The sequence below is a fragment of the Giraffa tippelskirchi genome, chromosome 2 (assembly GCF_054371585.1).
Source record: "Giraffa tippelskirchi isolate mGirTip1 chromosome 2, T2T-mGirTip1v1.2.pri, whole genome shotgun sequence".
Taxonomy (NCBI): domain Eukaryota; kingdom Metazoa; phylum Chordata; class Mammalia; order Artiodactyla; family Giraffidae; genus Giraffa; species Giraffa tippelskirchi.
This window is the reverse complement of record NC_137276.1, coordinates 117,002,501-117,018,291: the sequence shown is the minus strand read 5'-3', so window position 1 is coordinate 117,018,291 and position 15,791 is coordinate 117,002,501. Positions and strand designations below refer to the sequence as shown.

At 43.1% G+C, this 15,791-nt stretch overlaps 1 protein-coding gene across 2 annotated transcripts in view; it reads right to left on the bottom strand.

Annotated features, from left to right (window-relative positions):
• Positions 1–15,791, bottom strand: part of DISC1 (DISC1 scaffold protein) — a 406,697-nt gene that overhangs the window by 76,215 nt on the left and 314,691 nt on the right. For both annotated transcript variants that reach the window (XM_081570366.1, XM_081570367.1), the window contains exon 10: positions 8,479–8,539. In XM_081570366.1, coding sequence (XP_081426492.1) covers positions 8,479–8,539 — 61 coding nt within the window. The remainder of the gene's footprint in view (positions 1–8,478; positions 8,540–15,791) is intronic.

The window sequence follows — 15,791 nt, the reverse complement described above, 5'->3', positions numbered from 1 at the left end:
TGCTATAGTCCATGAGTTGGACATGACTGAGTGACTGAACTGAACTGAAAACATATAATTAATGAAAATGAAACTCATCTACAAGACCTCTGAATATTCCCTTTGCCCCTTTGAGAAAGATGGTTAAGCGAGAATATGTAATATTTGAGAAAACAGATACCACATCTTCTATATACATTACAATATTACTCAGCCATTAAAGAATAAAATTTGGCCATTTGCAACATGTATGGACCATGCCAAGGGGAGGTTGGGTTGGTATTATGCTTAGTGAAATAGGTCAGATGGAAAAAGATAAATTCTGTCTGCTTTCACTTTTATGTGGAATCTAAAAAATAAATGAACAAATGTAACCCCCAAATAATACTAATTGAGAAAATAGAAATTCAAACAAGGTTCAGCTCTAAGTGAAAATGAGTGAAGCCAAAATATCATGCTTAATTACTACAATACCTCTGGAAACAATAACCTAAGGAGTAAGAAGAAGTGGAGAAGACTCTTTAAGAGTAGATTTTTTTCCTTTTTTATTTCATCTCACTAAGATTTTACGGCAAGACAAATGGGTTTCTGGAGCATTGCATCTTCTTAGGCTGCCTTGATTTTTTGAATTGAATAGTTGAAAATAACATTTTAAGATACAATAGCTATTTATCTATCCACTCTTGCATTCTTAATTTTATTGAATATTTACCCCATGCCAAACAGCATGCCTTGGAAACGAACAGAGATCATTCTGTCGTTTTTGAGATTGCATCCAAGTACTGCATTTCAGACTCTTTTGTTGACCATGATGGCTACTCCATTTCTTCTAAGGGATTCTTGCCCACAGTAGTAGATATAATGGTCATCTGAGTTAAATTCACCCATTCCAGTCCATCTTAGTTCGCTGATTCCTAGAATGTCAACGTTCACTCTTGCCATCTCCTGTTTGACCACTTCCAGTTTGCCTTGATTCATGGACCTAACATTCCAGGTTCCTATGCAATATTGCTCTTTACAGCATCGGACTTTGCTTCTATCACCAGTCACATCCACAGTTGGGTATCGTTTTTGCTTTGGCTCCATCCCATCATTCTTTCTGGAGTTATTTCTCCACTGATCTCCATTAGCATATTGGGCACCTACTGACCTGGGGAGTTCATCTTTCAGTGTCCTATCCTTTTGCCTTTTCATACTGTTCATGGGGTTCTCAAGGCAAGAATACTGAAGTGGTTTGCCATGCCCTTCTCCAGTGGACCACAATCTGTCAGACCTCTCCACCATGACCCATCCGTCTTGGGTGGCCCCACACGGCATGGCTTAGTTTCATTGAGATAGACAAGGCTGTGGTCCGTGTGATCAGATTAGCTAGTCTTCTGTAGTTTTAATTTTAGTGTGTCTGCCCTCTGATGCCCTCTCGCAACACTTACCGTCTTACTTGGGTTTCTCTTACCTTGGGCCTTGGGTAATTCCTCTTGCCGCCGCCACCGCCGCCGCCGGCCCCAGCCCCCGGCCTGGCCTAGCCCCTCTCGGCTGCCGCCCCCGGCTGGTTTTAGAAAAGGCAGAGGAACCAGAGATCAAATTGCCAATATCCTCTGGATCATCGAAAAAGCAAGAGAGTTCCAGAAAAACATCTATTTCTGCTTTATTGACTATGCCAAAGCCTTTGACTGTGTGGATCACCACAAACTGTGGAAAATTCTGAAAGAGATGGGAATACCAGACCATCTGACCTGTCTCTTGAGAAACCTGTATGCAGGTCAGGAAGCAACAGTTAGAACTGGACATGGAACAACAGACTGGTTCCAAATAGGAAAAGGAGTACGTCAAGGCTGTATATTGTCACCCTGCTTATTTAACTTATATGCAGAGTACATCATGAGAAACGCTGGGCTGGAAGAAACACAAGCTGGAATCAAGATTGCCGGGAGAAATATCAATAACCTCAGATATGCGGATGACACCACCCTTATGGCGGAGAGTGAAGAAGAACTAAAGAGCCTCTTGATGAAGGTGAAGGAGGAGAGTGAAAAAGTTGGCTTAAAGCTCAACATTCAGAAAACCAAGATCATGGCATCTGGTCCCATCACTCCATGGGAAATAGATGGGGAAACAGTGGAAACAGTGTCAGACTTTACTTTTTTGGGCTCCAAAATCACTGCTGATGGTGACTGCAGCCATGAAATTAAAAGACGCTTACTCCTTGGAAGGAAGGTTATGACCAACCTAGACAGCATGTTTAAAAGCAGAGACATTACTTGGCCAACAAAAGTCCGTCTAGTCAAGGCTATGGTTTTTCCAGTGGTCATGTATGGATGTGAGAGTTGGACGGTGAAGAAAGCTGAGCGCCGCAGAATTGATGCTTTTGAACTGTGGTGTTGGAGAAGACTCTTGAGAGTCCCTTGGACTGCAAGGAGATCCAATCAATCCATCCTAAAAGAGATCAATCCTGGGTGTTCATTGGAAGGTCTGATGTTGAAGCTGAAGCTCCAATACTTTGGCCACCTCATGCGAAGAGTTGACTAATTGGAAAAGACCCTAATGCTGGGTAGGATTGGGGGCGGGAGGAGAAGGGGATGACAGAGGATGAGATGGTTGGATGGCATCACCGACTCGATGGACATGGGTTTGGGTAGACTCCGGGAGTTGGTGATGGACAGAGAGGCCTGGCGTGCTGCAGTTCATGGGGTCGCAGAGAGTCGGACACGACTGAGCGACTGAACTGAACTGAAACAGCATGCCAGCCATTTGGAACACAAAGCAAGCTTGGCCTGGAACCCATTCATTCTCAAGGAGCTCACAGTCCAAGAGAATAAAACAGAAGTCAATGCAACACATTGCTATAAGTGACTCCCACTGTGGGAACCAAGAAGGAAGCAAGAGGAGGCCAGAGAGGCTCTGGAGAGAAGGGGTACTGTGCTGAGTCTGGGGGTGAGTGTGCACCCAGGGGCTGGCATGGGAAGGGCTTCCCAAAAGTGCTGCTGGGGGTGAGTTGGGGAACTGAAAGCACAGGCTCCTCTGGAGCACTGAGCATCCAGTGAGGGTGGGGATCACAGTGACAAGGTGGACAGTAGGCTGAAGTCCCCTCATGGGGAGACCTGGGGGCCTGGATGGGAATTGTGGAATTTATGCCAGATGCAAAAGACCCTAGAAGGATTGTAAGCAGAGCAGTAACAAAGTCACTCTGGCTACTGAGGTAGAGTGCTGAATAGGGGGGTGGAGAGACAGGAGGAGGGAGGTACTAGATGTTTTAATAAGCAGCAGCAGTGGGAATGGAGGGGAAATCCCAGAGGGAGTGGGTCTGTGAAATGACCATGACCCTGTACCTGACAGAAGCCACCCTGCTCATTCCCTGGCTGTAGAGAAGGGGGAGGTGGGACACCTCTGAAACAGGTAGGGAAAAAAATCCACAAATCCCATCTCCTTTGTAGAAGAGGGAGCAGCAACATACACGTACCTAACTTAGAACTCAGATTTTTTTGTCATCAGTTCACTTTCTTCTTGAGAACAGGTGTATTTGCCAGAGGTTTGTTGTTTCTCTGCCTTTCACTGATAGAGAAATAATAAGCCAGATTCTCCCCAGCCTCCAAGTCACCCCCAATCATAAAGTTGGATGTAAAGGAAAGAATATCACCTGCTTCTTATCCATGAATTTTCATTCAGTGCCATGTTACTAAAAAGGAATTTTCCAAATAAATATAATAACTATGAAATGTTTATTTTTCAAATGTAAGAGCATATGTTTGTATATGTGTATATAAACACACATAAGTGTATATATCCCTGGAGGAGGAAATGGCAATCCACTCCAGTATTGTTGCCTGAAAAATCCCATGGACAGAGGAGCCTGGCAGGCTGCAGTCCATGGGGTCGCAAAGAGTTGGACATGACAGAACGCATGTTAGTTTCACGTATGTTACATGAAATAAAGAGTTTATGGGTCTAATTTACAAACAATGATTTTACTATTGACCTATTTACAATTATACTTGATTGGATAGATATCCCAAGCATATAAAATAACATAATTGAGATAATTTTAGGTGCATCAAATATTTGGCAGCCTTAACACTGATAGCAAAGAAAACCATGGTTTTAAAAATCAGGTTTTTAAAAAATCTTCTTAATGTTTTTATGAACATTCAAATTTATAGGAAAATGCCCTTTTTTATATAACTCAGATTATCAAAAGGCAAATTATTCATTTACTTTATACTAGAAACCCCTATTTAATATTTGCTCACTTTTTGTTCTGTACTGTGAGGAGATCCTTTTGGGCTGCTGACGGCGTCAATTATTTCCTAATTTCTAATTCATTTGACTTTCTCGATAGAGAGAGGGACATTGAACCCACCCCAGTTTGTCTCAGTACCTGAGTGTCCAGGTCTCAACAAAGATGCTGTTGTCATTTAGGTGTGTCTCCAAAATCATGACTGTGGTGGTTTGGTCGCCAAGTTGTGTCCAACTCTTGCAACCCTATAGACTGTAGCCGGCCAGGCTCCTCTGTTCATGGGATTCTCCAGGCAAGAATACTGGAATGGGTTGCCATTTCCTTCTCCAGGGAATCTTCCTGACTCAGGGGTCAAATCCAGATCTCCTGCACTGCAGACAGATTCTTTACTGACTGAGCCATCAGGGAAGCCCTAAAATCATGACTGGCCAGATCCAAATCTCGTGGTGACACTGATGATAAAGTGTGTCCTCAACAACTTTCTAACGGGAAATGAGCAGTTCATTCATTTCTCAGCGACTCTCCTTCTAAACCCCTGTAAGTTCAAGAAACACTACAAACAGTGCAAATAAATAACAAAGATTTTCGTAGGCATCTATCACCTTGCTTTTGTCAACATCTTGCAATATTAATAGAGCAGCCACCATGATGCAAACCATATCAAGGGCTAAAAACTGTTTTTGTGCTTTAAAACATTGATTCTCTTAGAAAGAACTGACTGTAGCAGGATTGTGCAACTATCACTCTCAAGCCTGGTGGGGAGGGTGGTTCTGTGTTGGGAGGGAGAGACCAACATTATCACACTGCCGTGGCCCCCAGGCTGGACCCCTGCTTTGAGGCAGCAATAATTCGCCAGCATGCACCTGGGGGCATACCAGTTGCCAGCCTGTCTGCTCCTTTGTCCACCGCTCAGGGATCACAGACCCCACTGCCTTTTCTCCTGTCTCTTCGTCTGTTTCCACCACAACAGTTCAAACAAATGTGGGCCAGACCTCCTCAAAACTTGAAACAGTCATGGAAAGAGCCCTCAGGAAGTAGGCTGGAAGATGGCCAGCCACCACCCTGGTCCCTGGAGACGGCTGACAGATCCCAGGTAACAAACGTCCATCCGTCATCCATTCACAAGGCTGGAGAGGTGACAGATATGACACCGGGGTGTTTACAGATTGGCAGCATTCATTCATTCATCTATTCAATTACTCATTCAGCAAATATTGTTTGGCACTCTAAACTGTTCCGACCTATCAAATCACAGAGGATCCATTCAGAACAAGACATGTAATCTTCCATACCTGACATTAAGCACTTTGAAAATGAGAATAATTCAGTACAAGCACATGACTTTGTCCTGGGGAGTTATGGAGGGCTTCAAAGAGAAGATGTCTAAAATGTGAAGGATGAACAAGGCTTATACAGATGGAGGGCTGGTGAGGTAGAGATAAGAGAGCCCCTTGGAGCATATGCCAAGGAGGAGGGGAGAGTTCTCATGTCCACACATGGGCTAGTGCATCATGCAGAAGCAGACTGGCCAGTCTCAGGCCGTAGCATCTGACCTATGGCAGATGACTCCAGATCACTAGATATCTGGTTGAACCATAAGAAATTGTCATTTTCTAGGTCAAAATAGTCTAATATCAGTAATTTCACATGGTTCAACCTAATTCTTCCCTGAAAAACGTCCCTTGACCATTTTCCATTCTGAATTATGTTCTCTCTAGAAAAAGACCACAGTGGCATTGAGAAACGTAAGACAATCAGTAGGCATGGAGTAGGGTGGTGACCAGTGATGATGGTTGATACTAAATGACATCTCACAGAGGCCACATGGAAAAATGGCAGGAGCCATGGTGGGACATTTAACCTTTATCCTTAGGAGGATGGGGATACATAACGACCAGATTTGTATTTTAAGATGCTCCCTCAAGATCACCTGGAGAATGGGATAGAAAGGGCAACAACGGACACAGAAAAAAATGTAAAAAGTGGCTGTGAGAGTCATTCAGTGAGACCCACACTAGTGTGGTGAATGCAGGCAGGCAAGGGGATCCTACAGGGGCTGAAGTGGCAGGACTACTGATTGACTCCAAGGGGGAGATGAGGGAAAGGGCAGTGAACATAAGTCCTGGTTCCACACAGGTGCTAGGTGGGAGGGCCTGAGCAGGTGGGCGAGGAGCCATTCCCTGACTGCGTATGCAGCAGAGGGACCTGGCCTGGAGGAGAAAGGATGCACTCTGTGCATGATCGTTCAGCCAGTTCGATGATTAGGACAAGGAAGACCGGAAAGTAGCATGAGGCAAACGGAACGAAAGTTTGTTGGCAGTTCACCATAAGAGTGCTTTATATACAGTGAACAATAAAATGCACACACCTGGAAGGCAGTTACCCATCCATCAGTTTTATAGATAAAGAAACTGAAGGTGAATGAATGCTTACCTGAGGTTAGGCAACGTACCTGAGGTAAGTGATAGAGCTGCAATTTAAAGGGGTGCCTTGCAGCATTGTTTACAATAGCCAGGACATGAAAGCAACCCAGATATCCATCGACAGATGAATGGATAAAGAAGATGTGGTACATATATATAATGGAACATTACTCAGTCATAAAAAGAAATGAATTTGAGTCAGTTGTTGTGAGGTGGATGAACCTAGACCCTGTTATATAGAATGAAGTAAGTCAGAAAAACAAATATAGTATATTAACACATATATATGGAATCTAGAAAAACAGTACTGATGAATCTATTTGCAGAAAAGGAATTGAGGTGCAGACGTAGAGAATGGATGTGTGAATACAGTAGGGGAAGGAGAGGATAGGGCAAGTTGAGAGAGTAGAACTGATATATATATACTACCATGTGTAAAATAGATAATAGTGGGAAACTGCTAAATAACAGGAAGGTGAGGTTGGCGTTCTGTGATGACCAAGATGGGTGGTATGGGATGGGGAGGGAGCCTCAAGAAGGAGGGAATACATATAATTATGACTGATTCACGTCGTTGTATGGCAGAAATGAACACAACATTGTAAAGCACTTATGCTCCAATAAAAAACAACAATAAAGGGCCACCTGTCTACCTATACCCACATCTTACAACCCCAACCTACCGTCCAGTCACCTACAGAACACTTGGTGTGTGTGTGATGTTTATGGCTAAAAGATGATAACAAGATTAGATTTTAACGTTAAGATAAGATTTGATCTTAACGATCAAAAGGGATGAGCAGAAACCTTCCCCAGCAGAACACATGGGGGAGGAGGATGCCAGACTTAAGGCAGCGCACCTGAGCCAGGTGAGCACTCTACTTTCTAAGAAGGAGAGGCCTCTTCTCAGAGGATGCCTCTTACGTGCACGCTCTCTCATCCCATACACACTACTGACTACCTTTGTGGTTCCTCCCTACCTCTGGGGCTGGAAGAATCTGCTTTCCATGCATTAGAATCCACCCTGCAGAGCAGAGCTCAGCAAGGCAGCTCCTCTTAACATCTCTTAAGGGAGAAGCAGTATTTTAGCCAATGGCATTACCCTGGCAGACAAAGGTTTAAGGCATAGCCTATTTAAAGAATTATTTAACAATTTCCAAAATAGTAGCACAACATTTTCCATAAAGCTAAATGAGTCCCAGGGAAGAAAGCACATATTACATTTTTGTATGTGTTTCCTTAATTAGGAACAGAGCCTCGTGGCTGGGGTTTATTTTCATGAGTACACATCCATAAAATCCTGAAACATCTTGACATGCTGCAGCATCCCTAATGTTTCTCAAATCTGAATGCCTAATTAGGTTAAGAAAAAAAGGCACAAGAATTTTCACGCTGGTTTTGATTCAAGATTCAAAACAGAACCTAAGATGTGCATTTTTCTATGGTTACAAAACATATATAAGCCGGGTCAACATCCGTAACACCCACTTCAGATATTTAAAAGAACAGGAAGACAGACCCAGGCATACATTCTGAATTTAACATACCAAGGAAGATTCTTCTTCTTCTTCTGAAACATGAAAACTCTCTTGTGATCTCCCCTCAGACACTTTTCAACATCTTAATCTACTTACATTTTATAAAAAGAAAAAAGTGCTGAGAGATGTTTGTATGACACCTGGTTCTTCTGTTACAGCATTCAAAGAACTCCTTTTTGTGTGTGTTTTACTTTGCTAATTTATGACAGAAATTGGCTAGCCTTTTTCTTCGCTTTCATTAAATTCTGTTATAATGAAGAATCCAAACGTACCATTGAGTCTGTGATGAAGAAGTTACCATCCTTACCTGTGCAGTTTCTCCTCAAGCATTTCCATGTACTTCATAGTATTTACCTTCACACTGGTTTCTGCAAAACAAAAATCCAAAATGAATGCAACTGGAGTCAAAGATTGAACAAAACCCAGAACTTCTCAACTAAAAGCCAAAACCCAAAGGATCACAGTCAGGGCGCTAGTGATAACATCCTATGTTTGGAAAACACTCGAAGCCATTGGAGGGGCTGTCTGGAAGGATGGGTTGGAAAGGGCCTGAGGCCTCCAGGTGCTACAGGAGCTGGAGTCAGGAGAAAAGGTGATGCCTTTCACCACGAGCTTTCAAAGGCAACTCTTTACATGTCTGGCGTGGATTCCATTGTACTCTGTGCCCCTCCCATTGCCCACTTGGTAGCCAAGTGCTTGGCTGTAGAGTTTGGAAAGAGCATAAGAGAGAGAAGAACACCTCATCTCATGGATGAATCAGAGAACTTCACCAGTGGTAGCTGAAGACTGCAGACCCTTTCATTAAAACTCAAATAGAAATCTGATCCAATAGAAAGCTGTGAGGTCAGCTTCTCCTAGAGATAAACTCAGTGCCTCATCACCACCAAATGCTGAAGGAATAGATGACTCTTAAAGCTTCCTTGGTGGCTCACACAGTAAAGAATCTGCCTGCAATGCAGGAGACCCAGGTCCAATCCTTGGGTGAGGAAAAGCCCCCCGAGAAGGAAACGGTAACCCACTCCAGTATTCTTGTCTAGGAAATCCCATGGACAGAGGAGCCTGGTGGGCTACAGTCCATGGGGTCACAAAGAGTCAGACACCACCATCGAGAAACTACCACACACACATAGCTCAATGGGCCAAAGAAGGACTGTACTAATGTAAAGGAGATATGGTACATTGGGGGAAAGCTCCGATACAGACTGAGGTACAGGGGCTGTATTGGAAACTGGAAAAAGTACCTTAAAATTCTTCATCAAGAAACCAAATATTTAGATGTAAATGCAACAAAAGTTCTGGTTCATTAGTTGCTAATAGCTAATAGCTAAAACAGAAACACACAGAGTGAAATACATATTGTTTAAGTTGTCCTCTTATTTTATTGACTTGTGCTGCCCCAACCTACAAGTTCAGTCAGTTCAGTTCAGTTGCTCAGTCGTGTCTGACACTTTGCGACCCCATGGACTGCAGCATGCCAGGCCTCCCTGTCCATCGCCAGCTCCCGGAGTTTACTCAAACTCACGTCCATTGAGTCGGTGATACCATCCAACCATCTCATCCTCTGTCGTCCCCTTCTCCTCCCACCTTCAATTTTTCCCAGCATCAGGGTCTTTTCAGATGAGTCATTTCTTTGCATGAGGTGGCCAAAGTTTTGGAGTTTCGGCTTCAACATCAGTCCTTCCAATGAATATTCAGGACTGATTTTCTTTAGGATGGACTGGTTGGATCTCCTTGCTGTCCAAGGGAATCTCAAGAGTCTTCTCCAACACTGGAGTGTTCCCAAGCTTTTCTTCAAAAGCATCAATTCTTTGGCGCTCAGTTTTCTTTATAGTCCAACCCTCACATCCATACATGACCACCGGAAAACCATAGCTTTGACTAGATGGACCTTTATTGGCAAAGTAATGTCTCCGCTTTTTAATATGCTGTCTAGGTTGGTCAAAACTTTTCTTCCAAGAAGTATCTTTTAATTTTAATGGCTGCAATCACCATCTGCTGTGATTTTGGAGCCCCCCAAAATAAAGTCTGTCACTGTTTCCTCTGTTTCCCCATCTATTTGCCATGAAATGCTGGGACACGATGCCATGATCTTAGTTTTCTGAATGTTGAGCTTTATGCCAACTTTTTCACTCTCCTCTTTCACATTCATCAAGAGGCTCTTTAGTGCTTCTTCACTTTCTGCCATAAGGGTGGTGTCATCTGCATATCTGAGGTTACTGATATTTCTCCCGGCAATCTTGATTCCAGCTTGTGCCTCCTCCAGCCTGGTGCTTCTCATGATGTACTGTGCATATAAGTTAAATAAGCAGGGTGACAATATACAGCCTTGACATATTCCTTTCCCTATTTGGAACCAGTCTGTTGTTCTATGTCCAGTTCTAACTGTTGCTTCCTGACCTGCATACAGGTTTCTCAAGAGGCAGGTCAGATGGTCTGGTATTCCCATCTCTTTCAGAATTTTCCACAGTTTGTGGTGATCCACACAGTCAAAGGCTTTGGCATAGTCAATAAAGCAGAAATAGATGTTTTTCTGGAACTCTCTTGCTTTCTTGATAATCCAACGGATGTTGGCAATTTGATCTCTGGTTCCTCTGCCATTTCTAAATCCAGCTTGAACATCTGGAAGTTCACAGTTCACATACTGTTGAAGCCTGGCTTGGAGAATTTTGAGCATTGTTTTTACTAGTATGTGAGATGAGTGCAATTGTGCAGTAGTTTGAGCATTCTTTGGCATTGCCTTTCTTTGGAATTAGAATGAAAACACATTTTCCACTCCTGTGGCCAGTGCTGAGTTTTCCAAATTTGCTGGCATATTGAGTGCAGCACTTTCACGGCATCATCTTTGAGGATTTGAAATAGCTCAACTGGAATTCCATCACCTTCACCAGCTTTGTTCATAGTGATGCTTCCTAAGGCCCACTTGACTTCTCATTCCAGGATATCCGGCTCTAGGTGAGTGATCACACCATCGTGATTATCTGGGTCATGAAGATCTTTTTGGTATACTTCTTCTGTGCATTCTTGCCACCTCTTCTTAATATCTTCTGCTTGTGTTAGGTCCATACCATTTCTGTCCCTTACTGAGCCCATCTTTGCATGAAATGTTCCCTTGGTATCTCTAATTTTCTTGAAGAGATCTTTAGTCTTTCTCATTCTATTGTTTTCCTCTATTTTTTTGCATTGATAAATGGCTGTCTGAGGAGGCCTTACAAATAGCTGTGAAAAGAAGAGAAGTGAAAAGCAGAGGAGAAAAGGAAAGATACACTCATTTGAAAGAAGAGTTCCAAAGAATAGCAAGGACAGATAAGAAAGCCTTCCTCAGTGATCAGTGCAAAGAAATAGAAGAAGATCTACAAGTTAAGTTGTGCTAAATTTTTCTGCAAATAAATTAGTTAGATATTTGTTTTCAGTTTCTACTATGTGTCAGCTTGTGTGCCAACCTGGGGATTCAGTCATGGTGATATGGTTGGTTCCTCAGAGCAGACATCTCACTGGTTCATTGGGAATAAGTACCGCAAATTCAGAATATTCCAACCAGAAATGCTCTGTTTCACATCCTATTTGTCTTTATGTGACACACACTGTTATAAGCCCTGAGTATAAATCAGTGAACAGGATCAGTAAAGATGCCTGGGTCCTTCATTCTAGAGGGTAATAATAAATATATAACATTCCATAGATGACTAGGGAGTGGTCAGTATTATAAAGCAAGAGAAGGAGATCAGAGTGTAGCTACAAGATGGTCAGGGTAGGCTCTGTTGAGAAGCTGACATTTGAATAAAAGCATGAAGATACTGGGGGGAGTACATGAGCAGGCAAGCTGTGGGGAGCGAAGCTGCAGAGGGCCAGCCAAGGCAGGAGTCTGCCTGAGTGCCTCAGCCACACGTGGCCTGAGCAGAAGGTTTCCCAGGGCGAAGCAATGAGGACAGAGAAAGAGCCCAGGTTCAATCACATAGGCTACTGTGGCAGACTCTACTTCTAAACATGGCCACAGTGATCTTTCTGGCCCCCCACATGCTTCTAGAACTTGGCCACTCTCCATTAAGCAGGAAAATCTATTTTCTTTCCCTTGAATCGAACAGGCTAAGACTATTCCCACCAGTTAGTTGAGTGTGACAGGAAGGATGCTATATAGCTTCTGAGGCTAGGGTCCCAGTCTGTGTTTCTCCTCCTCCTAGGAACCCAGCCACCATGCTGTGAGGAAGCCCAAGCCACACAGAGAGGCCACGCAGAGCTGTTCAGGCTGAAAGCCAGGCAAAGGTCTCAGCCTACAGCCTGCATCACTCACCAGATGTGTGAGTGAGTGAGCTTCCAGATGATTTGGGACTTTCAGTCTGGGAGAGCAACCCAGACATCATGGAACAGAGCAAACCATCTCCACTGCTCCCTGTCTAAATTCCTCACTCACAGAATTTGTGCAGGTAAGACACAGTTGGTAGTCATTAAGTTGGAGGAAGATTTGTTCCACAGCTCTAGTAACTGGAAAGCCCATGTCAGGATTTGGGGTCTCCTGAGCGAAATGGTAAAGCACTGCAAAAGAATGGCAATGAATTGGCTCCTGGTTGCTGTGCCAAGAACAGATTGTGGCAGCAAGTGAGAGAATCAGAGCGACACAGGGAGGTCAGCTGATGGGGAACTGAGACCAGGGCATCAGCAGGAGGTGGTGCTAAGAGGCAGCCTTTAGGTATACTTTAAAGATAGAGACAATGGGGTTGGATTGGTGGATTGATGGACTGGATTTGCATGTGTAAAAAACAGACACGTCAAGAATGACTATAGTACAAGATTTTTGCCCTGAGCCACTGAAATAAAAACAGGGTTACCATCATCCAAGATGGGAAGATCTCAGGTGAAACCAATCTGAGGAGACAAGCAAGAGTTAATTTTGGATTGAAATTTGCTAAGAAAGTAGAACTTAAGTGTTCTCATCAAAGAAAAAAAAAGGTAAACATGTGCGGTGATGGTTGTGTTAATTAACTCAATGAGAGGAAATTCGTGCACAATGTATATCAGACACCATATTGTACACTTTAAATATCTCATGTTGTCAATTATACCTCAGTAAAGCTGGAAAAAATCAAATCAATTGAAAAACTTTGAAAAAAGAGTTCAATTTTGGATATGATAAATTTCAGTTTATTAGACGTCCAGCTGGGCTGTCAAGTATGAAGTTGGATATATGAGCCTTGGAGAAGGTCTGAACTACAGATGGACACTTGGAAGACCCTGGCAACTGAAGCAAGGAGGAGAGATGTCATCACACTGGGAGGGAGAGTAACTTAAGACCTTGATGATTCTGTATAACTACGATTATACTGCGATAGCACCTTTTATCCAAGGGACAAAAATTCATAGCACTTCCTTTGAGGACAAGAAAGCCATATTCTCAAGTTCAAAATAATTGTTCTGTTAAGAAATCAGACAGTAAATACTTGAGTCATCTCAGTACTTGAAGCTCCAGTTAGTGACCTGCTGGACCCACAGAAACATCTTGTCCACTTGCCCAGAGGCTGCCATCTGCAGAGGATGTTGTGTTGATTGCCTTTGCTGGATCCTGACTCATCTCCCAGGACAGCCTTGCTCACTCATTCCTGGGTTGACTCACCACCTTCCAGAGAGGCCCAGATTGCAGACGGGGAGTTTAGATTTTTAACTTCCTAAAAGATCCTGCAGACCCACTGACTGGGAACAGAGCTCATCTTTTCTTCTCACTCTCCCTCTTCCTCCTTCCTTTCCCCAGCATCTTAGAGCAGGGACACAGAGAACAGTAATGGTGGTGAGACACGGTCCCAAGAACCAAAGATGATGCTGAAACAGGAAGGAAGGGAGCAGGACACTTTTGAAAGAATGATATAGCCCAAGCACACAACATAAGCCAATTAGAATCAAATGTGTCCAAAATGGCAGACAAGTCATCCTCAATCAGCAAGCTAAATGACACACCCAGAGGCACCAGGACAGTTCCAAGGCACTATCAAAAGACCAAAAAGTGGGCAATGGCCCAATTCCTGGAAATCTCCACCCCTTCCCCAAAACAGTTGGAATAATCCTCTGACTCATTAGCCTGTGAAATTACCCAGCCCCTAAAGGCTAACCACACCACATTTCAGGGTCACCACACTCACCCTCTGCAATGGCCTGCACTCTGTCTGTGAAGTGGGTTTTTCTCTGAATAAATCCACTTCTTACCTATCACTTTGTCTCTCACTGAATTCTTCTATGATGAGACATAAAGAACCTGAGCTTCATTAGATCCTGAAACCAGGTCTGTGATCTCAGAAGACCTGGGTTTTGACTGGGTTTGAATCCTGCCACATGGGCTCAAGTCCCAACCTGAGGTAAATGGTTTCAGTGCCAAGGGAAGCTGAGTATCAAAGGAAAAAGGAGACCAAGGGTCACCAGGCATCCTGATGAGGAACACTTTCCCCTCCCCACATGCTAAGGGAATCTGAGATCCAGAATCAGGCCAAAATATCAGAATGAAATAGTTTTATGAATCCAATTAAACAAGAACCAATTGATCATTAAACACAGAAAATCTGCAAAAACATTTATCAGAGTGCATGGCACAAACACAAATCAATGTTACAGGAATGGAATTTGGGTCCTACTTCGTGCAAGACACTAGCCTAGGCACTGTTTAAGTATAAAAGAGACACGGCCTCGAGGGGCCCAGAGAGCAAAGTGGAGTCAGATGCTAACATTGACAACTCCCTGGAGGGCATAGCAACATTTTCTGTAAGTCTTCATCATAACTGATGACCCAAAAATATCCCTACGAGTCTAATGAAAAAGATTACCAAGCTACCAGCAATATCCTTTTCAGGATAAGATAGGAGAATGTCAAGTGGAAAAAGGTCTAACTGAGTTTCATTGCATTAGATCCTTTGTTTGTGTAATGGAAGGACAGTAGGATTTGTCATGGGAAATGAGAAACACCTGCCATGAGATTGAATGAAGCAGTGGTTCCAAAGAGCTTCACCCCCACCGCCTCAGCTGATAGGGACAGCATCATGAGATAAATACAATATGACCTCAAATTTGAAAACGGAAGCAAAGGGACCTCATCAGTTTAGCATCAATCACAAATTTTCTCTAACATTACCCATTTTATTGATGCTTTCTAAAATAACACAAGTAACAAGTGAGGTATGACCTCATTTTACAAAAATAAATCATCAGATTTCAAAGATCATTATTCAAGGACAAATTTAGATAAGATGAACTCTCATTAGTGAAATCTTCCAGAAGGAAAATGAGAAAGACAGAGGAGGAATTTTTGAATTCTGAGAAACTTCTGACCATCTGAAGTGCCATTCTTTCGCTTGAGTTAATGGAAGCACTTTTGTTTATTTGCATAACTAAACCACACACGGAGATGAAGTAGTGAAGTAGCACCAACCAAGATCCAGGAAGGGAACAACAGGAAAAAATGGATGTGCAATTGGACTGTCTTCGTATGTAAGATGGAACAAGCTTTTATGACCTTAAAATCTGGAAGAATTTGTTATAGGAGGTATTACACATCTCAGATTTTACACTGAAGATGAAAATACCATCCTGAACCCCTGCTGATACCAAAGTGATCTTGACTATCACAATGGAAACCCAACATGCAAA